Raw genomic sequence first — 22,845 nt, forward strand, 5'->3', positions numbered from 1 at the left:
TTCCCTTTCTGGATGTAATGAAAGTTTTCATCCTTAAGGTTTATGTGTGCTTACAGATTGGTTTTTCACATGTAGGTCTTCAGTTCATTTGACATTTTACTTGTGTATATAGTAAGGATCTTATTGTTATTTATTTTTCTAGATATAAAGAGCTAGTGGTTCCAACATATTTATTGAAAAGTTTTTTTTTTTCCACTGAATTCCCCAACCTCGGTTGTGTTCTCCCATGTTAATGTCATACTGTTGTAATTACTGTTGCTTCGTAAGTAATGATACATATCAGGAGCAGATCTTCCCTATTTAGCTTCAAAATTATCTTATTTACTCTTTTTTTTAATACATCTTTATTGGAGTATAATTGCTTTACCATGTTGTGTGAGTTTCTGCTGTACAACAAAGTGAATCAGTTATATGTATACATACATCCCCATAACCCCTCCCTCTTAAGCCTCCCTCCCTCCCACCCTTCCTATCGCACTCCTCTAGGTCATCACAAAGCACCAAGATGATCTCCCTGTGCTATGCAGCAGCTTCCCACTAGCCATCTACAAAATTGTCGTATTTACTCTTGATCTTTAAAAAAAGCTTTCCCAGGGCTTCCCTGGTGGTGCAGTGGTTGAGAATCTGCCTGCTAATGCAAGGGACACGGGTTCGAGCCCTGGTCTGGGAGGATCCCACATGCCACAGAGCAACTAGGCCCGTGAGCTACAACTACTGAGCCTGCGCGTCTGGAGCCTGTGCTCCGCAACTAGAGAGGCCGCGATGGTGAGAGGCCCGCACACTGCGATGAAGAGTGGCCCCCGCTTGCCACAACTAGAGAAAGCCCTCGCACAGAAACGAAGACCCAACACAGCAAAAATAAATAAATTAATTAATAAACTCCTACCCCCAACATCTTATTAAAAAAAAAAAGCTTTCCCATGTTAATTTTAAGATCAGATTGTTTTGTTTCTGGGAAGAACCCTGTTGAGATTTTATTGGAAATTTATTGAATTTATAGACCAATTTAGAAACATTTTAAATCTTTCTATATATCAAATTAGCTCATTTATGCACATGATATATTTCTCAGTTTATTTGGTCTTCTTTCATGTCTTTCAATAAAGTTCTGCAATTTTTCTGGTAAAATTATTTTATATCTTTTATTAGATATACTCCAGGTGCCTTATAAATGTTGCAGTTTTAAGTTTAGCTTTCAAAAATTACATCTTCTAATTGCTGGTATTAGGAACTTCACTGACCTTGTGTGTCAGTCTTATATCCAGCAACTTTTATTAGTGCTAATAGTTAATATGTCTTTTTGATTGCATTTTCTGTGTATAGAGTCATCATCAGAAAATAATAATTGTATTACTTCCCTTCCCATCCTTATACTTTTTTAATGTTTTAATGCAGTGCTTAAGAACTTAACGGTGATATTAAGTAGATATGGAAAAAAAACGTTTTTCCTGGCTTTAAAGTGAATGCTTTTATATTTCATCATTAAGTATGAAATTTACTACAGGATATTGGTAGATAAACTTTATAATCAGTTTATTATCTCTTGTTTCTTGCTTCTTAAGAAGTTTGGGGTTTTTTTTTTTTTTTTGGTTTTTTTGCGGGGGGAGGTACGCGGGTCTCTCACTGTTGTGGCCTCTCCCGTTGTGGAACACAGGCTCCGGACGTGCAGGCTCAGCGCCGTGGCTCACGGGCCCAGCTGCTTCGTGGCATGTGGGATCTTCCGGGACCGGGGCATGAACCCGTGTCCCCTGCATCGGTAGGCGGACTCTCAACCATTGCGCCACCAGGGAAGCCCGAAGTTTGGGTTTTTTGAAATCATGAATGGATATTAAATTTTACCAAATTTTTTTTTTTGAAAATATTGACATAATCAGTTTTTCTCTTTTATTCTGTTAATATGGTAGTTAAATTAATAATGTTAATGTATCTAATGTTAAACTATCCTTGCACTCCTGAAATAAATCCTTTGTTGTCATAATGTAGTGTGTTTTTTTAAATGTTGCTATATCTACTTTGGTAATATTTTGTTTAGAATTGTAACTTTTTTTTTTTCAGTAATTGAGAAAGATTCATACTTTGTCCCCATTAAATGCATTGTGGAGCTTTTCATATTTTTCAACTCTCCTTTCAAGAATTTTTATTAGATTGATATAATCTAAATCTTAGAGGTTTGATAGATCTCATCTGTAAAACCATCCAGAGTTATATAGATTTTTGTGGGTTGATTTTATGTGGCAGGGGTGGGGGGGGGTGGGAAGTAAAGGGAGTGGATTTTAAGCTATTAATTCAACTTCCTTAATTGTTACAGGTCTACTCAAGTTTTCTGTTTCTGTTTGAATCAGTTTATATCATATTTTTCCTAAGAAATTATCCATTTAATCTGATTTTTCCATATTTGTGGTATAAAGTTGTTCATAGTATTACTTTAACGTGCCTCTTTTACCTTTGGCACTTCAACTTGTATTTCTAACATTGTTTATGCCTTCTCTCTATTTTGTTGTGATCATTCTTGCCAGTCTTGTCTATTTTGTTATTAGTGTGAGAACCATCTTTTGTTTTCACTGATCTCATTGTTTTGTTGTTTTGAGATGACCTATTTTCTGTGGTTTTTTTGTTCTTTCATTTTGACTAAACACTATTAGGCTTGCTATGTGTGTTAAAATATTTCTAGGATGTGTTAAAAATATTCCTGAAGCTTCTAACTCTCTTTTAAAAACTGTTGAAAAACACTTAGTTTTAAGTCTGAATATCAGAAGGAGAAAAATAGAACTGTTTCCAATTAGCTTTCTTTAAACTGCTTGCCATATTTTGCTATATAGTCTTTTTTTTTAAGATTATTGAGGTGTTTTAAAAATTATTTTTAGCTGCATTGGGTCTTTGTTGCTGCACGCGGGCTTTCTCTAGTTGTGTCGAGTGGGGGCTACTCTTCGTTGCGGTGCACGGGCTTCTCATTTTGGTGGCTTCTCTTATTGCGGAGCACGGGCTCTAGGCGCGTGGGCTTCAGTAGTTGTGGTACGTGTGCTCAGTAGTTGTGGCTTGTGGGCTCTAGAGCACAGTTCAGTAGTTGTGGCGCATGGGCTTAGTTGCTCCGCGGCATGTGGAATCTTCCCAGACCAGGGCTCAAACCCATGTCCTCTGCATTGGCAGGTGGATTCTTCACCACTGCGCCACCAGGGAAGTCCTATATAGTCTTCTTTTCCCCTACTATTATGTGCTTTTTATTCTCTCTCTCCCTTTGATTAGATTATGAGATTCATTTTATCTTCTAAAAATTATTTAATCCCTCTGTACATTAGACCTTCTATAAAAATCACATGGCAAAAGACTTACATTTTAAAATCATGAATTAAAAGATATGGAGAAATATAAAGTTAATGTAAAATGAATTATTTCAAAATAAACTATACAGAATTTTTTTTTCTTTCTTTCTTTTTTTTTTTTTTTGTGGTACTCGGACCTCTCACTGTTGTGGCCTCTCCCATTGCGGAGCACAGGCTCGGGACCCGCAGGCTCAGCGGCCATGGCTCACGGGCCCAGCCGCTCCGCGGCATGTGGGATCTTCCCAGACCAGGACACGAACCCGTGTCCCCTGCATCGGCAGGCGGACTCTCAACCACTGCACCACCAGGGAAGACCTAGAGAATTTTATTATTTAAGTCGGACAACTTGTCTTTTCTGTTTGTTTTATAAATTTTATTTTATTTTTTGTAAGTGGTAACATTTTTATATTAAAAAAATGTTTTTTTGAAGTATTGTTGATTCCCTGTTGTGTACAATTTCTGCTGTACAGCAAAGTGACTCCATTATACATATATATATATATTCTTTTTCATATTCTTTTCCATTATGTTTTATTACAAGATATTGAATATAGTTCCCTGTGCCATATCGTTGGACCTTGTTGTTTATCTATCCTATATATAATAGTTTGCATCTGCTAATCCCAAACTCTCAATCCTTCCCTTCTCCACTCCCCTCCCCTTTGGCAACCACAAGTCTCTGTGAGTCTGTTTCTGTTTTGTAGAGAAGTTCATTTGTGTCATATTTTAGATTCCACATATAAGTGATAACATGGTATTTGTCTTTCAAAGTCTTTCTGACTTACTTTGCTCAGTATGATAATCTCTATGTCCATCCATGTTGCTGAAAATGACCTTATTTCATTCTTTTTAATGGCTGAGTAGTATTCCATTGTATAAGTATACCACATCTTCTTCATCCATTCATCTATCAGTGGACATTTAGGTTGTTTCCATGTCTTGTCTGTTGTGAATAGTGCTTTTATGAACATAGGGGTGCATGTATCTTTTTGAATTATAGTTTTGTCTGGGTATATGCCCAAGAATGGCATTGCTGGATCCTAGGGCAACTCTGTTTTTAGTTTTTTGAGGACCTTCATACTGTTTTCTGTAGTGGCTGTACCAACTTACATTCCCACCAACAGTGTAGGAGGGTTCCCCTTTTCTACACACCCTCTCCAGCATTTGTTATTTGTAGTCTTTTTAATGATGGCTATTCTCACTGGTGTGAGGTTATACCTCATTGTAGTTTGATTTGCATTTCTCTAATAATTAGCAATGATGAGCATCTTTCATGCACCTAATGGCCACCTATATGTATTCTTTGGAGAAATGTCTGTTTAGGTCTTCTGCCCATTTTTCAATTGGGATGTTTGGTTTTTTGTTATTGAATTGTAGGAGCTGTTTGTATATTTTGGAAATTAAGCCCTTGTTGGTCACATGATTTGCAAATATTTTCTCCCATTCTGTGGGTTTGTTTATGGTTTCTTTTGCTGTGCAAAAGCTTATACATTTGATTAGGACCCATTTGTTTATTTTTGTTTTTATTTCTGTTGCCTTGGGAGGCTGTCCTAAGAAAACATTGGTATAATTTATGTCAGAGAATGTTTTACCTATGTTCTCTTCTAGGAGTTTTATGATGTCTTATATTTAAATCTTCAAGCCATTTTGAGTTTATTTTTGTGCATGATATGAGGGTGTGTTCTAGTTTCATTGATTTACATGCTGCTGTCCAACTTTCCCAACACCACTTGCTGAAGAGACTGTCTTTTCCCCATTGTATATTCTTGCCTCCTTTGTTGAAGATTAACTGTCAATACATGTGTGGGTTTATTTCTGGGCTTTCTGTTCTGTTCCATTAATCTATATGTCTGTTTTTGTGCCAATACTATGCTGTTTTGAGTACTGTAATTTTGTAGTATTGTCAGAAGTCTGGAAGGGCTATGCCTCCTGCTTTGTTCTTTTTCCTCAGGATTGTTTTGGCAATTCTGGGTCTCTTATGATTCCATATAAATTTTAGGAATATTTATTCTAGTTCTGTGAAAAATGTCATGGGTATTTTGATGAGTATTGCCTTAAATCTGTATATTGCTTTGGGTAGTATAGCCATTTTAACAATATTAATTTTTCCAATCCAGGAGCATGGGATATCTTTCCATTTCTTTGAGTCATCTTCAGTTTCCTCTGTTAATGTTTTGTATCAATAGTTCTCAGCATATAAGTCTTTCACCTCCTTGGGGAGGTTTATTCGTAAGTATTTTAATTTTTTTGATGTGATTTTAAAAGGGATTGTTTGTTTACATTCCCTTTCCGGTATTTCATTGTTAGTGTAAAGAAATGCAACTAATTTCTGTATGTTAATCTTGTATCCTGCTACCTTGTATTCATTTATCAGTTCTAGTAGTTTTTATGTGGAGTCTTTAGGGTTTTCTATATATACTATCACGTCATCTGCATATAATGACAATTTTACCTCTTCCCTACCAATTTGAATACCTTTTATTTCTTTTTCTTGTATGATTCCTGTTGCTAGGGCTTCCAATACTATGTTGAATAGAAATGTTGAGAGTGGGCCTCCTTGTCTTGTTCCAGAGTTTAGCAGGAAGGCTTTCAGCTTTTCATCATTATTATATTGGCTGTGGGTTTGTCATAAATAGCTTTTGTTATGCTGAGGTATGTTCCCTCTATACCCACTTTTGTAAGAGTTTTTATCATGAATGGATGTTGAATTTTATCAGATACTTTTTCTGCATCTATTGAGATGATTATGTGGTTTTTGTCTTTTCGTTTGTTGATGTGGTGTATCACAATGGTTGATTTGCATATGTCGAACCATCCTTTTGACCTTGGGATGAATCCAGCTTGGTCATGGTGTATGATCTTTTTTACGTGTTGTTGGATGCAGTTTGCTAATATTTTATTGAGAATTTTTGCGTCTATATTCATCAAAGATATTGACCTGTAATTTTCTTTTTTGGGTAGTGTCTTTGTCTAGTTTTGGTATCAGGGTAATGGTGGCTTCATAGAATGTCTTTGGGAGTATTCCTTTCTCTTCAATCTTTTGGAAGAGTTTGAGAAGGATTGGTATAAGTTCTTCTTTGTGCGTTTGGTAGAATTCACCTGTGAAACATCTGGTTCTGGACTTTTGTTTGCAGGGAGTTTTTTTTATTACAGATTCTGTTTCACTTCTAGTGATCAGATGATCTGTTCAAGTTATCTGTTTCTTCTTGTTTCAGTTTTGGAGGGCTGTATGTTTCTAGAAGGTTGTCCATTTCTTCTAGGTTGTGTAATTTTTCATAGTGTTGTCTTACGGTTTTTTGTATTTCTGCAGTATCAGTTGTGATTTCTCCTCTTTGATTTCTTATTTTGTTTATTTGGGTCTTCTCTCTTTTTTCTTGCTAAGCCTGGCCAGAGGTTTGTCAGTTTTGTTTATGCTTTCAAAGAATCAGCTCTTGGTTTTATTGATTTTTTTCTATTTTTTTAAATCTCTACTTTATTTATTTCCTCTCTGATCTTTATTATCTCCTTCCTTCTGCTGACTTTAGGTTTTGTTTGTTCTTCTTTTTCTAATTCTTCTAGGTGATGTGTTAGATTGTTTATTTGAGCTTTTTCTTTTTTCTTAAAGAAGTCCTGTATCACTGTGCACTTCCCTCTAAGAACTCATTTTACAAATTTTAATGTACATTGATTTTTATCAGAGTAATATTACTGTCTGTACATACTAGGTAGGATTTAGAGACTAAAGAGATTGTAAATATTTAGTGATTCACAGTTTCAGGGTTTTTTGTTTTTGTTTTTTTAATTACTCTGTATGACTAGTTAGATATTCCTGTGGCTTTCATTAAGTTTTATTATGGTTTTATTTAGCATATGTCAGCAACACTTCAAAATTTTAAATAGGTTTACATTGTAATGTTTCCTAATTTATACAAATTCTAAACAGTAAATTTCAGATTTAGGTCATTTACTTTAATGTTTTTGTACTCTTTGTCCTCTTAAGGTCATATTAGACACAAAGTGGAGGAAGCTCTTATTAATGAAGAAGCAATTTTGAACCTCATGGAAAACAGTCAGACTTTTCAGCCTTTGACCCAAAGACTGAGTGAGTCACCAGCTTTCTGTAAGTAACAATTGTGCCATAAATTTTCGGTGTCTTATATCAACAAAAGTGCGTATGTCAGGTGGTATTTTTTTCTTTGATTTGAAGAGGTTAATATTGCATGTTTGATAAATTCTTAGTATAAAAATGAAATCTTGCATTATGAGATGTAGTAGCTTCTTTTTTGTTTTCTACACAGCTTTTTCTGAAAAATAGTTGTGTAAGAAAATAATTTTTTTTTTTTAACTTTGTTTGGAAGAGAGCCATATTGTTTTAAGGGGAAATATGCTTAATTTGAATTAAAATTCTCCAAAGTTAAGAACATTAATAAAATACCATAATTGATTCTTTCTTGGTAAGTATCAGGAATTTCCCTGGACAATTCCTTTCGAGCTGTTAATTTTTGACTAGCATGTAGAACATGACAGTTATTTCTGAGTATCTTTGCATCTCCATAAATGCATTTTCATTAATATGGTAAACCATTTGCTAGATTTCATTTCAATAATTTAGTCTAAATTACTGACATTTTTCAGAACTTTATTTAAATTTTCTTTGCAAAAAGTGAGATATCATTGAACTTCATGCCTCTTGCTTTGCTTGGTATAGTGATTTTATGTTTCTTGCTCACTTTCCGTTTTTCCATTCTTACTGTATCAAATGAGGTATAGCATCAAATGTTATCCTACCTCTCTACAGTGTCTTCTCTCTGTTATTTACATTTTCATTTGAGTGGAAGATTAATTGAATGACTAGGGACAGTACCAAAATTATTGTACATAGTCATATTTCAAGAACATTTTCTATGGAGGTAGGTAGCTTTTTTCTTTTTTAAATGAATGACATGAAATACGTAGAAAGAAATGATCCAAAGACCACATTTAAAAACTAATTTGAAGTTTATAATCTAAAATGTTTTATTTCTCTGAGTAAATAGATATATATATACCTAAATTATATTTTAGTTATAAAAAACAAAAAAAGAAATTGAAAAAGAGAGACATATCCTTATTTCATTATATTAGGCAAATATAATGTATCACCAGCTGATATAATTCCACCTTGCATAAGGTTACAAAAAATGTAATCTCAGTGTTAGAGATCTGAGAGTCAAATATCTATAAATCATTTGCCAATGTTAACCATTTTTAAAGTATGAGGCAGGAAAAATTAACTGCAATTCTAGATTAAGAAATGGATTTTTGCCAAAATGGCTCTTATAAGCAAATATCTTCAATTTTGCCTTACAGTTGGTAGCCTTACAGTTGGTAGCATGATTGAACCAGTAGCATGATTGAACCAGTTTGTTTAATGTCAACAAAGAAAACCTGAAACTTAATAGTTTAGTAAATGGGGAATATATTATCTCATTTTATAGAGAAAAAGGTTGTGTACTAGATTAGAACAAACCTCCATCTTTATGATCTTTTTTTTAAAAATAATAGCTTTTATTGGGATATAATTCACATATTGTAAAACTCACCTTCTAACATGTACAGTTCAGTGGTTTTTAGCATTTCAGGTATTTATGCAACCATTTCCACTATGTAATTCCAGGACTTTTTTTTTTTTTTCCAGGACATTTTTATCACCTTAAAAAGAAATGCAATACCCATTTGTAGTCACTTCCCATTTTTCATTCCTCTCAGCCTCTGGCAACCTCTAATCTATTTTCTCTTTTGCTGGATTTACCTATTTTCGGCATTTCATATAAACAGAATTATATAACCTTTTGTTTCTGTATTCTTTCACTTAGCATAATGTTTTCAAGATTCATTCATGTTGAGGTATATGTCAGTATTGCATTCCTTTTTACTATTGAATAATGTTGCATCATATGGATATATACCATATTTCATTTTTCCATCTTTCAGTTGATGGATATTTGGGTTGTTTCCACTTTTTTGGCCATTGCGGTAATGCTGCTATGATTATTCACGTATAGGTTTTTGTGTGGACATATGTTTTCACTTCTCTTGGATACATACCTAGGAATGGAATTACTGGGTCCTCTGGTAACTCTGTGTTTAGCATTTTGAGGAACTGCCAAACTTTTTTCCCCCAAAGCAACTGCACCACTGTACAATTCGACCAGCAGTGTATGAGGGCTCCAATTTCTTCACATCCTTGTCAACACTTGTTATTATCTGTTTTTGATTTTAGCAACCCTAGTGCATATGATGGTGATATTTCAGTGGTGGTCTTCAAGGTTTTTAAGTAATGTTATTAATCACTTTTAAAGCTCTCTCGTGTTTTGCAACTACAGGTTTTGTTTGACTGTCCTGTGAGCTAAATACAGCTTAAGAGAGGGATAAGGTGTTCACATTATCATTTTTAAGGCACTTCCTTAGCATTAATTCATATATTTATTATATATTTTATATTTAGTTTGATCACTTGTGATTATATTTGGTTTAGTGCTCCTCAACCTTGCTTGTGCAGTAAGAGATTGAGCAACTTGTTAACGTGCAAATTCCTGGGCCCTACATCAGAAATTCTAATTCAGTAGGTGTGAGATGGTGTCTGGGAATTTTCTTTTTAAGGACACAAAATCATGTGTAATGCAGGTGGTCCAAATATTACACTTTAATGGAAGAATTACATCAATACATAAATCTTTGTACCAGCTGTATCCTTTCAGCATGTGCCAGCATCTGTGGTTCTTGTTGTTTTATATATAATTGATCTGAATTATTGAATTATTTAGAAAATTTAAGTTGTTTGTTGGTGATGCTTCACTTGTTTTATAGTGGACAGTAGTCCTGATGAGGCTCTGGTACATCTTCTTGCTGGTTTGGAAAATGACGGATATCAGGGGGGAAGAAATAGGATGCCATCATCATGTCGTTCGTTTGGAAACAGTAAAAATCCTCAAAATAGTGATGATGAAGAAAATGAACCACAGATTGAAAAAGAAGAAATGGAGCTTAGTTTAGTAATGTCTCAGAGATGGGACAGCAATATTGAAGAACATTGTGCCAAAAAGAGGTAACTTTTTAGTTATTTCAGTTGCTTTACCTTTGGTCATTATCATTGTTCTTTAATCAGAAATTATTTCTTACTATTATTCATAATAAAAAATACCTAATAAACTAAATTGACTTCTTTGAAATCTCTTTTAAATAGTGTGTAAACTTTATATTCCAAGCAAAATAAAATTTTGGTACATTTAAAAAGATTAAACCTAACTTTATTTTTTTCTATTATTAACAAGATATAATTGATATACACCACTGTATGAATTTTCGATGTACAGCATAATGGTTTGATTTGCATATATTATGAAATAATTACAACAGGTTTAGTTAACATCCATCATCTCATATAATTACAATAAAAAGAAATGGGGGAAATTTTTTGTCTCCTTGTAATGAGAACTTTCATATATATCATACATACAGCATATATATACATACGTACATATGTATCATACAGCAGTGGTAACTATAGTCGCCGTGTTGTACATTATATCCCTAGTACTTATTTGTCTTATAACAAAGTTTGTGTCTTTTGATTACCTTGCTCCAATTTGTGCTCTCCTCATAAACCTAACTTAGAAATCATCTGTCTATATATACAATAGTAATATATGGGTCATAAATGGGGCAAAATAGAAGTGCCTCCTTATCTCAGAACTTGAGGAAAAAAGAATGCCCTTTGAGAGTTAAACTCTTATGGGTCGGAGCAACAAATATAGAGTCAGCTTGAAGACAAGGAATGGCTTCTAGGTCTGATTAGATCGAAGGAGTTAAATATTAATGAATGAATGAATGTCAGAAGCAGTAACTGATATTCTGTTCCATTTCTCAAAGAAAATGAGTAAGATGGCAGTGTGGTTTTCTTTTTTTCTTTCCTTTTTACATTTTAACCTTTTTTTTTAAGTATAGTTAATTTACAATGTTGTGTTAGTTTCAGATGTATAGCAGAGTGATTCAGTTTTTTATATATATATATTCTTTTTCAGATTCTTTTCCATTATAGATTATTATAAGATATTGAATATAGTTCCCTGTGCTATACAGTAGGCCCTTATTATTTATCTGTTTTACATAAAGTAGTACGTATATGTTAATCCCAAATTCCTAATCTCCCCTCCCCTCCACTGTCCCGTTTGGTAACCATAAGTTTGTTTTCTATGTCTGTGAGTCTTTCTGTTTTGTAAATAAATTCATTCGTATCATATTTTTAAAATTTATTTATTTATTTTGGCTGTGCTGGGTCTTAGTTGCGGCACGCAGGATCTTCGTTGTGACATGCAGGATCTTTAGTTGCAGCATACAGGGTCTTAGTTATGGCATGCAGACTTCTTAGTTATGGCATGTGGGATCTAGCTCCCTGACCAGGGATCAAACCTGGGCCCCCTGCATTTGGAGTGTGGCGTCTTACCCACTGGACCACCAGGGAAGTCCCCATTTGTATCATATTTTAGATTCCACATATAAGTGACATTATATGATATTTGTCTTTCTCTGACTTAGTCCATCCATGCTGCTGCAGATGGCATTATTTCATTCTTTTTTATGGCTGAGTAATATTCATATATATGTATACATGTGTGTGTGTGTGTGTGTGTGTGTGTGTGTGTGTGTATATATATTTATTTATCCCACATCTTCTTTCCCCATTCATCTGTCGATTGACACTTAGGTGGCTTCCATGTCTTGGCTATTCTGAATAGTGCTGCTCTGAACATTGGGGTGCATGTATCTTTTTGAACTAGAGTTTTCTCCAGATATATGTCCAGGATTGGGATTGCAGAATCATATGGTAGCTCTATTTTTAGTATCTTAAACCACCTCCATACTGTTCTCCATAGTGGCTGCACCAATCTACATTCCCACCAACAGTGTAGGAGGGTTCCTTTTTCTCCACACCCTCTGCAGCATTTATTATTTGTAGACTTTTTAATGATGGAAGTTCTGACTGCTGTGAAGTGATACCTTATTGTAGTTTCGATTTGGATTTCTCCAACAATTAGTGATATTTAGCATCTTTTCATGTGCCTGTTGGCCATCTGTATGTCTTCTTTGGAGAAATGTCTGTTTAGGTCTTCTGCCGATTGTTTGATTGGATTGTTTGGTTTTTAAAATTTCTTTTAAAACGTTTATTCCTTTTATTTTATTTTAAATTTTTTATTTATGGCTGCATTGGGTCCTCGTTGCTGCGTGTAGGCTTTTTCTAGTTGCGGTGAGTGAGGGCTACTGTTGTGTTGCGTAGGCGTCTCGTTGTGGTGGCTTTTCTTGTTGCAGAGCACGGGCTCTAGACGCGCAGGCTTCAGTAGTTGTGGCTCGCGGGCTCTAGAATGCAGGCTCAGTAGTTGTGACATGGGCTTAGTTACTCATTGGCACATGGGATATTCCTGGACCAGGGCTTGAACCTGTGTCCCCTGCATTGGCCGGCAGATGCTTAACCCACTGCACCACCAGGGAAGCCCTGTTGTTGTTTTTTTTTATATTAAGCTGCATGAGCTGTTTGTATTTTGGAAATTAAGCCCTTGTTGGTCGCATCATTTGCAGATATTTTCTCCCATTCCGTAGGTTGTCTTTTCATTTTGTTTGTGGTTTCCTTTGCTGTGCAAAAGCTTTTAAGTTTAGTTAGGTCCCATTTGTTTATTTTTGTTTTTATTTCTATTACTCTAGGAGATGGATCCAAAAAAATTTTGCTGCAATTTATGTCAAACACTGTGCTATGTTTTCTTCTAGGAGTTTTATAGTATTCAGTCTCACATTCAGGTCTTTGATCCATTTTGAGTTTATTTTTGTAAATGGTGTAGAGAATGTTCTAATTTCATTCTTTTGCATGTAGCTGTCCAGTTTTCCCAGCACCACTTGTTGAAGAGACTGCCTTTTTTTCTGTTGTATATTCTTTTTTTTTTTTTTTTTTTTTTGCGGTACGCGGACCTCTCACTGTTGTGGCCTCTCCCGTTGTGGAGCACAGGCTCCAGACACGCAGGCTCAGCGGCCATGGCTCATGGGCCCAGCTGCTCCACGGCATGTGGGTTCTTCCCAGACCGGGGCACGAACCTGTGTCCCTTGCATCAGCCGGCGGACTCTCAACCACTGCGCCACCAGGGAAGTCTTCTGTTGTATATTCTTGCCTCCTGTGTTGTAGATTAATTGACCTTAAGTGCATGAGTGTATTTCTGGACTTTCTGTCCAGTACCATTGATCTGTGTGTGTGTTTTTGTGCCAGTACCATACTGTTTTGATTACTGTAGTTTTGTAGTATACTCTGAAGTAAGGGAGCCTGATTCCTCCAGCTCTGTTCTTCCGTCTCAAGATTGTTTGGCTATTTGGGGTCCTTTGTGTTTCCGTACAAATTTTAAAGTTTTTTGTTCCAGTTCTGTGAAAAATGTTATTGGTAATTTGGTAGGGATTGTATTGAATCTGTAGATTGTTTTGGGTAGTATGGTCATTTTTAACAACATTGATTCTGTCAATCCAAGAACACAGTGTATTTTTCCAGCTGTTTGTGTCATCTTCAGTTTCTTTCATCAGCATCATATTTTTTGGAGTACAGGTCTTTTGCCTCCTTAGGTAGGTTTATTCCTAGGTATTTTATTCTTTTTGCTGTGCTGGTAAATGGGGTTGTTTCTTTAATTTCTCTTTCTGATCTTTTTTTAAAAATATATAAATTTATTTAATTAATTAATTTATTTTTGGGTCTTTGTTGCTGTGAGTGGGCTTTCTCTAGTTGTGGCAAGCGGGGGCTACTCTTTGTTGCAGTGCGCAGACTTCTTATCGCGGTGGCTTCTCTTGTTGTGCAGCGCAGACTGTAGGCATGCGGGCTTCAGTAGTTGTGGCTCACGGGCTCCAGAGCACAAGCTCAGTAGTTGTGGTGCATGGGCTTAGTTGCTCTGCAGCATGTGGGATCTTCCCAGACCAGGGATCAAACCCGTGTCCCTTGCATTGTCAGGCGGATTCTTAACCACTGTGCCCCCAGGCAAGTCCTCTCTATCTGATCTTTCATTGTAAGCGTATAGAAATGCAACAGATTTCTGGTGTTAATTTTGTATCCTGCAACTTTACCAAATTCATTGTTGAGCTCTAGTAGTTTTTTGGTGGCGTCTTTTGGATTTTCTATGTATAGCATCGTGTCATCTGCAAACAGTGACAGTTTTACTTCTTTTCCAATTTGAATCCCTTTTTTTCTTTTTCTTCTCTGATTGCTGTGCTGGGACTTCCAAAACTATGTTGAATAAAAGTGGCAAGAGTGAGTATCCTTGTCTTGTTCCTGATCTTAGAGGAAATGCTTTCAGCTTTTAACCATTTAGTATGATGTTAGGTATGGGTTTGTTATATATGGCCTTTATTTTGTTGAGGTGTGTTCCGTCTATGCCAACTTTCTGGAGAGTTTTTATCATAAATGGATGTTGAATTTTATCAGAAGCTTTTTCTGCATCTATAGAGATGATCATATTTTTTGATCATGATCATGATTTTTATTCTTCAGTTGGTTAATGTGGTGTATTACATTGATTGATTTGCGTATATTGAAAAATCCTTGCATCCCTGGGGTAAATCCCACTTGATCATGGTGTATGGTATTTAATGTATTGTTGGAGTCAGCTTGCAAGTATTTTATTGAGGATTTTTGCACCTATGTTCATCAGTAATATTGGCCTATAGTTTTCTTTTTATGTGATATCTTTGTCTGGTTTTTGTATCAGGGTGATGGTGGCCTCATAGAATGAGTGTGAAAGCATTCCTTCCTCTGCAGTTTTTTGGAGTAGTTTCAGAAGGGTGGGTGTTCACTCTTCTCTAAATATTAGGTAGAATTCACCAGTGAAGCCATCTGGTCCTGGACTTTTGTTTCTTGAGAGTTTTTAAATTACTGACTCAATTTCAATACTGGTAATTGGTCTGCTCATATTTTCTATTTCCATTTCTTTTTTTAAAAAAATATTTATTTATTTATTTAGCTGCGTCAGGTCCTAGTTGCGGCATGTGGGATCTAGTTCCATGACCAGGGATTGAACCTGGGCCCCCTGTGTTGGGAGTGTGGAGTCCCAGCCACTGGACCACCAGGGAAGTCTTTCCATTTCTTTTAAGTTGTCCATTTTATTGGCGAGTAGTTTCTTGTAGTAGTCTCTTATGATCCTTTGTATTTCTGTGGTGTCAGTTGTATCTTCTCCTTTTTCATTTCTGATTTTATTGATTTGGGCCCTCTCCCTTTTTCTCTTGATGAATCTGGCTGAAGGTTTATCGATTTTGTTTATCTTTTCAAAGAACCAGCTTCTTAGTTTCATTGATCTTTTCTATTGTTTTTTTAGTCTCTATTTCCTTTATTTCTGCTCTGATCCTTATGATTTCTTTCCCTCTACTAACTTTGTGTTTTGTTTGTTCTTCTTTCTCTACTTAATTTAGGTGTAAGATTAGGTTGTTTATTTGAGATTTTTCTTGTTTCCTGGGGTAAGCTTGTATGGTTATCGTTATAAACTTCTATCTTAGAACTGCTTTTGCTGCATCCCATAAGTTTTGGATCGTAGTATTTGCATTTGACTTTAGATATTTTTAGATTTCCTCTTTGACTTATTCAGTGATTCATTAGTTGTTTAGTAGCATATTTTTTAGCCTCTGTATGTTTGTGGTTTTTGCAGTTTTTTTCTTGTAGTTGATTTCTAACCTCATAGTGTTGTGGTTGGGAAAGATGCTGGATATGATTTCAGTTTTCTCAGATTTACCAAGGCTTGCTTTGTGGTCCATTATGTGATATATCCTTGAAAATGTTCTATGTGCACTTGAGAAGAATGTGTGTTCTGTTGCTTTTGGATGGAGTGCCCTATATATATCAGTTAAGTGCATCTGGTCTAGTATGTCATTTAAGGCCTGTGTTTCCTTACTGGTTTTCTGTCTGGATGATCTGTCCATTGATGAAAGTGAGGTGTTAAAGTCCCCCACTATTATTCTGTTCCTGTCAATTTCTCCTTTTATGCCTGTTAACATTTGCTTTATATTTTGAGGTGCTCCTATGTTGGGTGCATATATATTTGTAATTGTTGTATCTTCTTGGATTGATCCTTTGATCATTATGTAGTGTCCTTCTTTGTCTCTTATAACATCTTTATTTTAAAGTCTATTTTGTCTGATGTAAGTATTGCGACTCTGGCTTTCCTTTGATTTCCATTTGTGTGGAATACCTCTTTCCATACCCTCACTTTCAGTCTGTATGTGTCTCTGGATCTGAAGTGAGTCTCCTGTAGGCATCATATATACAGGTCCTGTTTTTGTATCCATTCAGCCAGTCTGTGTCTTTTGGTTAGAGCATTTAGTCCGCTTTCATTTAAGGTATTCACTGATATATATGTTCTTATTGCCATTTTGTTAATTGTTTTGGATTTGTTTTTGTAGGTCTTTTTTTCCCCTTTCTTTTGTTCTCTTGTGATTTGATGACTGTCTTTAGTGTTACGTTTGGATTCTTTTTTCTTTTTTGTGTGTATATTATAGTTTTTTTGTTTTGTGGTTACCATGAGGTTTTTGTATAGCAGTCTGTATACATACATGCTTATTTTGAGTTGCTGATCTCTTAATTTCAAATGCATTTTAGATACACTCTGTATTTGTACTCTCCTCCTGTCATGATTACTATTTTTGATATTATATTTTACATGTAATTGTTTTATGTATACCTTAACTGCTTATTGTGGATACAACTGATTTTACTACTTTTGTCTTTTAACCTCCTTACTAGCTTTGTGTGTGGATGATTTCCTATCTTTGTTGTATGTTTGCTTTTACCAGTGAGCTTTTCCATTTGTCATTTTCTTTTTTCCAGTTGTAGCCTTTTCTGCCTAGAGAAGTTCCTTTAGCATTTGTTGTAAAGTTGGTTTGGTGGTGCTGAATTCTTCTGGCTTTTGTTTGTCTATAAAGCTTTTGATTTCTCCGTCAAATCAAAGAACTTTGCTGGGTAGAGTATTCTTGGGTGTAGGTTTTTCTCTTTCATCACTTTTAAGTATATTGTGCCACTTCCTTCTGGCCTGCAGAGTTTCTGCTGAAAAATCAGCTGATAGCCTTATGGGAGTACCCTTGTATGTTATTTGTTGCTTTTCCCTTGTTGTTTTTAATATTTTATCTTTAATTTTTGTCAGTTTGATTACTGTGTGTCTCAGTGTGTTCCTCCTTGGGTTAATCCTGTTCTCTTCAAATATTCTCTCATGCTCTTGCTCTCTGTCTTCTCCTTCTGGACCCCTATAATGCAAAAATTAGCACTCTTGATGTTGTCTTAGAGGTCTCTTAAACTGTCCTCATGTCTTTTTTTTTTTTTCTTTTTTCTGTTCAGCAGCAGTGATTTCCAGTACTTTGTCTTCCAGTTCAGTGATCCATTTTTCTTCCTCATTTAGTCCACTGTTGATTCCTTCTTGTGTTTTTTTTTTTCAGTTATTATATTCTTCAATTCTGTTTGATTGCTCTTTATATTTTCTAATTCTTTTTTAAAAACTTCTAATTTCTCATTATCTGCATCCATTCTTCTCCTGAGTTTTTTGATCATCTTTATGATCATTACTCTGAACTCTTCCTCAGGTAGACTGCCTATCTCCACGTCACTTAGTTCTTCTTCTGGGGTTTTATCTTTTTCCTTCATGTGAAACATATTGCTCTGTCTTCTCATTTTGTCTAAATTGCTATTTGTATTTTTATGTATGTGGTAGGTTAGTTACGTTTCTCAACCTTGGAGAAGTGGCCCATTGTAGGAGATGTTGTATGCATCCCAGCAGTGCACTCCCCTCTCATCACTCAAGGGCCCAGGTCCAGGTGGTCCCAGGGTAGTGTCTAGTCTGCATTTGCAGACTTGGTCTTGCTTGAAGTTTTCTTGCTTCTGGTGTCTGCCTCCCGGTGTGTGAGGCTGGTCTGGAGGCTTGTACAGGCTTCCTGTTGGGAGGGGCCAGTGCCTGCCCACTGGTGGTTGGAGCTCGGTCTTGACCCTCTGGTGGGCAGGGCTGTGTTTAGCGGCTCATCTAGAGGTGGCTGTGGGCTCAGGAAGTCCTTATGCAGCCTGTCTGCTGATGGATGGGGCTATGTCCCCACCCAGTTTGTTGTTCAGCCTGAGGCGTCCCAGCACTGGAACCTAAAGGCTATTGGTGGGCCTAGGTCTTGGTGCCAAGATGTCAACCTCCAGGAGAGTTCACACAGATGAATGCTCCCCGATATGTCTGCCACCAGTGCCTGTGTACCAGGGTGAGACACAGCTACCCCCTGCTTCCCCAGGAGACCCTCCCAGACCAGCAGGTAGGTCTGGCCCAGGCTCCTATCAAATTACTGTTTTTGCTCTTGGTCCCAGTGTGTGTGAGATTTTGTGTGCACTGTTTAAGACCGAAGTCTCTGTTTCCCCCAATCCTGCAGAGTCTCTGCAATCAAGCCCTGCTGGCCTTCAAAACCAAATGCTCTGGTGGCTCCTGTTTCCAATGCCAGACCCCTAGGCTGGGGGAGCTGACATGGGGCTCAAACCTCTCTAATATAATTATTCTCCAGTTTGTGGGTCCCCCACCCAAGCGGTATGGGACTTGATTATACTGCAAGTCTGCCCCTCATACGCAACTCACTGTGGTTCCTTCTTTATGTCTTTAGTTGTAGAAGATCTTTTCTGGTGCGTTCCTGTCTTTTTCATCAATGATTTTTCTGCAGTTAGTTATGATTTTGGTATGCTCGTGAGAGGCGGTGAGCTTAGTGTCCTTCTACTCTGCCATCTTGGCCACTCTCCTTGGCAGTGTGTTTTTCTAAATCAGTTTCTTGTGAGCTTGATTGATTTGAGTCTGCCCCTGAGCTGTATGCTCTGTGTGTGGAAAAAAATTGGGCCTCTGAGCTTAAAACACTGAGTGTGCCTCTACTTCAAACTTCTGTAGGCAGTACTAAAACTTCTAAAGTCTGTTTTTGAAAGATGAATGAGATTAACCTATATATCATGTTTACACACATATGTATTACATATATACATATATAGTATTATAAGTATATATGTAATGTAGCTCTAGTTTCTCAACATTACCTAATATAAAAAAATAACTTTTCTGATACCATCTCCTGTTATCTGAGTTTATATCAGAACCCTCTCTTCTATATTTTCACAGTATGCTCCTACAAAGAATTCCATTTTTATTCTGTGAGTAGGAAATTCCAAACCTGTGAAATATTATTTCATACTTCCTTCCTAGTTTCACATACTGAGTTCCCTTTGCTGTCACAGTGTTAAATCGGTCAACGACTCAGCTCCTTGACCTTTGAAGACCTAATTTTACCTGAGCCAGACAGAATCAATGTTCTACTTCCTGATAGATTTGACCCTCAACAGTGTCATAAAAATTCCTTTTGCTGATATTTCCTAATCTGTTTAAAAAAAAAGGGGGGGGGTTGAAAGGCATACAATTTCTTGTAGCTATTCTATAAATATTTTTGTCAATTTTTTTCTGTATAAACTTTATAAATCTTTTTATGAAATATCCTGTTCAGAAATTCCTCAACCACAACAACATCTTTTGGAGCATAAGCAATCCTAAATGATAATAGACAGTGGTATAAAATGGCTTTATTCTTGTGTCTCTGGTTCTTATTTCTGTAATGACACCACTTTGCCTTCAACTTCTGGAAGTTTGTAACTTCAGTGTCATATTTAATTTGCTCTCCTTTACACCTCTATTAGTTGTTAAGCCTATCTAGTTTAAGCCTTCATTATTATTTATCTGGAATACTATGAAATCACTTTTTAACTGGTCTGCTTGCTTCTAGTTCTGCTCCCCTATAATAGGGGTGATACTTACGATTATTAAACACTTTGTGGGCACTTAGAGAAGCAGAGAATATCAAGACCCTTCATGAGTTCAAGTCGTGCTCTACTGCCTTTATATCCATTTTAAATATGGTTACTTAGAGAAATGTAATAATCATATTGAATCTTAATTTCAGCCAGATATTTAACAAAGTCTTACATAGCATCCTTGTGGATAAGGAGTATACGTGGTAATAGTGACTGATTAGGTAGGTTCACAGAGAACTTGCATGATTTTGCATTCAAAAACCACTTAAATGCTGCTGTGTGCCAAGTTTCATGCTAGATTGAATTCAGATTGTCAGAAACATTGGAGATTGGTAATTCATTGAATGACAAAATATAGATTCGAAAATATCTTGAAACTAAAAAGATGATGCCTAATAAAGTGTAGAGTCATAGGTTTTATGTTCAGTCAGTCAGCTTCACAAATATAGACTAGATAGACCTACGATTCATTCTGGGCTTAACAATTTCTGTGGGAAGGTCATAAGTTTTACTTTATTAAGAGCACAATAAATCTGTAGTGTTGTATGGTTGCCAAAACAGTGAATTTGATTATTGTCTACCAGCTGTACCTGGGGTAACATTTATTATTCTGACAGATTTTGGATTTTGTTAGTAAAATAATTATAGTATTTATTGATGTATTTAAATCTTGCTATAATAAATAGGATTGCTTCTTCTATATTTTAGCTAAATTTGTTGACTGTTTGATATTTTTATTTGATCATGTGGCATTTCATGATGCATTTTCTTACTTCCATTTGTTTTTTTTCTTCATTGTTCTTTCATTGTTTTGTTTTGATATTGTTCATTTGATTTTTACCTTCAACCTATTATTAGCATTTCTTCTATAGTTTCTTAGATTATACCTGGTTTAGCTATTTATACTTCCATGCCCATATTAAGTAGATACACATTCAAATATGTAACATTTTTATAAAATCACCATCTCCTTGTTCCCAGTGGTGCCAACATGTTTAAAATAATAGGCCTGGTTTATCCCATGATTAATTAATGCTTGTGTGTTCATTGACTGGACCAATTCTGTGAAAACCAACCCCAGGTTAACCTTGGAAAAACAATCCTGAACATTTTATAAATGTATATTAAAGAGAGATTGAATAATAGAACTATATTGTCTAGAAGAGGAGTCATTTAATTCTATTGATACTTGTATATTGAATATTATATTCCTCCTGAGTACCATATTTTAAGAATACTGAAAAAGGAAAGGAAAGGGAAAGAAGAGGAAGAAAACTAGAAGGATTTGTTAACACTGTCACTTTTAAAGAACAGGAGAAAGAATAGATAATGTTTGGTCTAATTAAAGAGGAACTATGGAACAAATGATAATGCCTTCAAATATTTTAAAGGTTATCATGTGGAACATGGCATAGACCTTGCTACATATGGCTACATAGCACAAAGGCAGGAATGAAAGATTTTTGTGTAATATAGGAAGAAAATTACTAACAATTAGAGCCATTAATAACAGAAAAGATTACCCTGTGAGACAGCAAGCCCTTTATACTGAGAATATAAAAGTGGAGATTGTAGGGTCTGTTAAAAATAAGATTTTTGCATTGCTTAGAAAGCTAGACTAGATGACCTCTAATAACTCTTTCATCTCTTAAGAGTGATTTTAGGACAACTTGTGATTTGGGGAAGGCTTAATGGAAAAACTGTTCCATGTATAATAAAGCAATATTTTCAAATTTTCAAGACAAGTGAAAGAAAAAGTTAGGTATGGATAGAAAGTAAGTTTGCCCATCCAGATAGAAGGGAAAGTATCAAGCTAGGATCTAGTGAAAAATTTAAATCAATATGACATGAAACTTAAGGAGAGTATCCATCTGGGTTTCACAGTCCATGTGCATTCCTCAGCAGCCCTACTTTATAGCCACTGCTGGGATTGACTCAAAACCTGTACTGCTTCCTATCCTGTCTCTGATCCCTTTTATTTGCTCTTTCAGCCCTGACCTGAATACCCCCTTGCCTATCTTTTTGTTTATTTTTTCCAATTAATAATGTAGTGATTGTGTATTTATAGACTTCTTAAAATATGCTAGGATGCCACCTTTTTAGAAATTACCAGGTTCTCACCCAAGCTGTTATGTGTATATCTAATGATAAGCTGAGGGGGAGACTATAAGGAAGAACATAATTAGATATGATAATCCAGGATATTGTGGAGCTATGAATACAGGAATGATGGTGTCTTCTAGCTCACATGAAATGGATTATACAGTCTACTTACAATAACTTTTGGTAGGGCATGATACCAAAGCAAAGTAAATCTGCTTTTCTTTTTTAAGTTATTTTCAGATCCTGTTTATTCAGTTTTACTATTATAGGATCAAATTAGGCAAATTGAGTCTGACATGCTTTTTTCTAAGGCTCATACTCACTGGTGAATCTTAATATTCTCTAGATCACTGTGCAGAAATACCCATAGAAGCTCAACGGAAGAAGATGATTCATCTTCAGAAGAAGAAATGGAATGGAGTAATAACAGTTTGCTTCTAGCCAATCTTTCTATACCTCAGTTAGATGGAACTGCAGATGAAAATAGTGGTAAGTAAAGTAGTCTACTGTATTTCATTATTTAGGGGCAGAAAATATATTTGATTTTGAAAAATATAATCACATTCTCTACATAGTTGGCTAAGTGAGGCTATGACA

The 22,845-nt window shown here is 35.7% G+C and overlaps 1 protein-coding gene across 3 annotated transcripts in view; it reads left to right on the forward strand.

Moving 5' to 3' along the window:
- REV3L (REV3 like, DNA directed polymerase zeta catalytic subunit) overlaps positions 1 to 22,845 on the forward strand; it is a 186,111-nt gene that overhangs the window by 80,946 nt on the left and 82,320 nt on the right. For all 3 annotated transcript variants that reach the window (XM_033418641.2, XM_049695490.1, XM_049695491.1), the window contains exons 10-12: positions 7,300 to 7,419; positions 10,149 to 10,386; positions 22,595 to 22,737. In XM_033418641.2, coding sequence (XP_033274532.2) covers positions 7,300 to 7,419; positions 10,149 to 10,386; positions 22,595 to 22,737 — 501 coding nt within the window. The remainder of the gene's footprint in view (positions 1 to 7,299; positions 7,420 to 10,148; positions 10,387 to 22,594; positions 22,738 to 22,845) is intronic.

This window comes from Orcinus orca, chromosome 12 (genome assembly GCF_937001465.1).
Source record: "Orcinus orca chromosome 12, mOrcOrc1.1, whole genome shotgun sequence".
Classification (NCBI taxonomy): Eukaryota; Metazoa; Chordata; class Mammalia; order Artiodactyla; family Delphinidae; genus Orcinus; species Orcinus orca.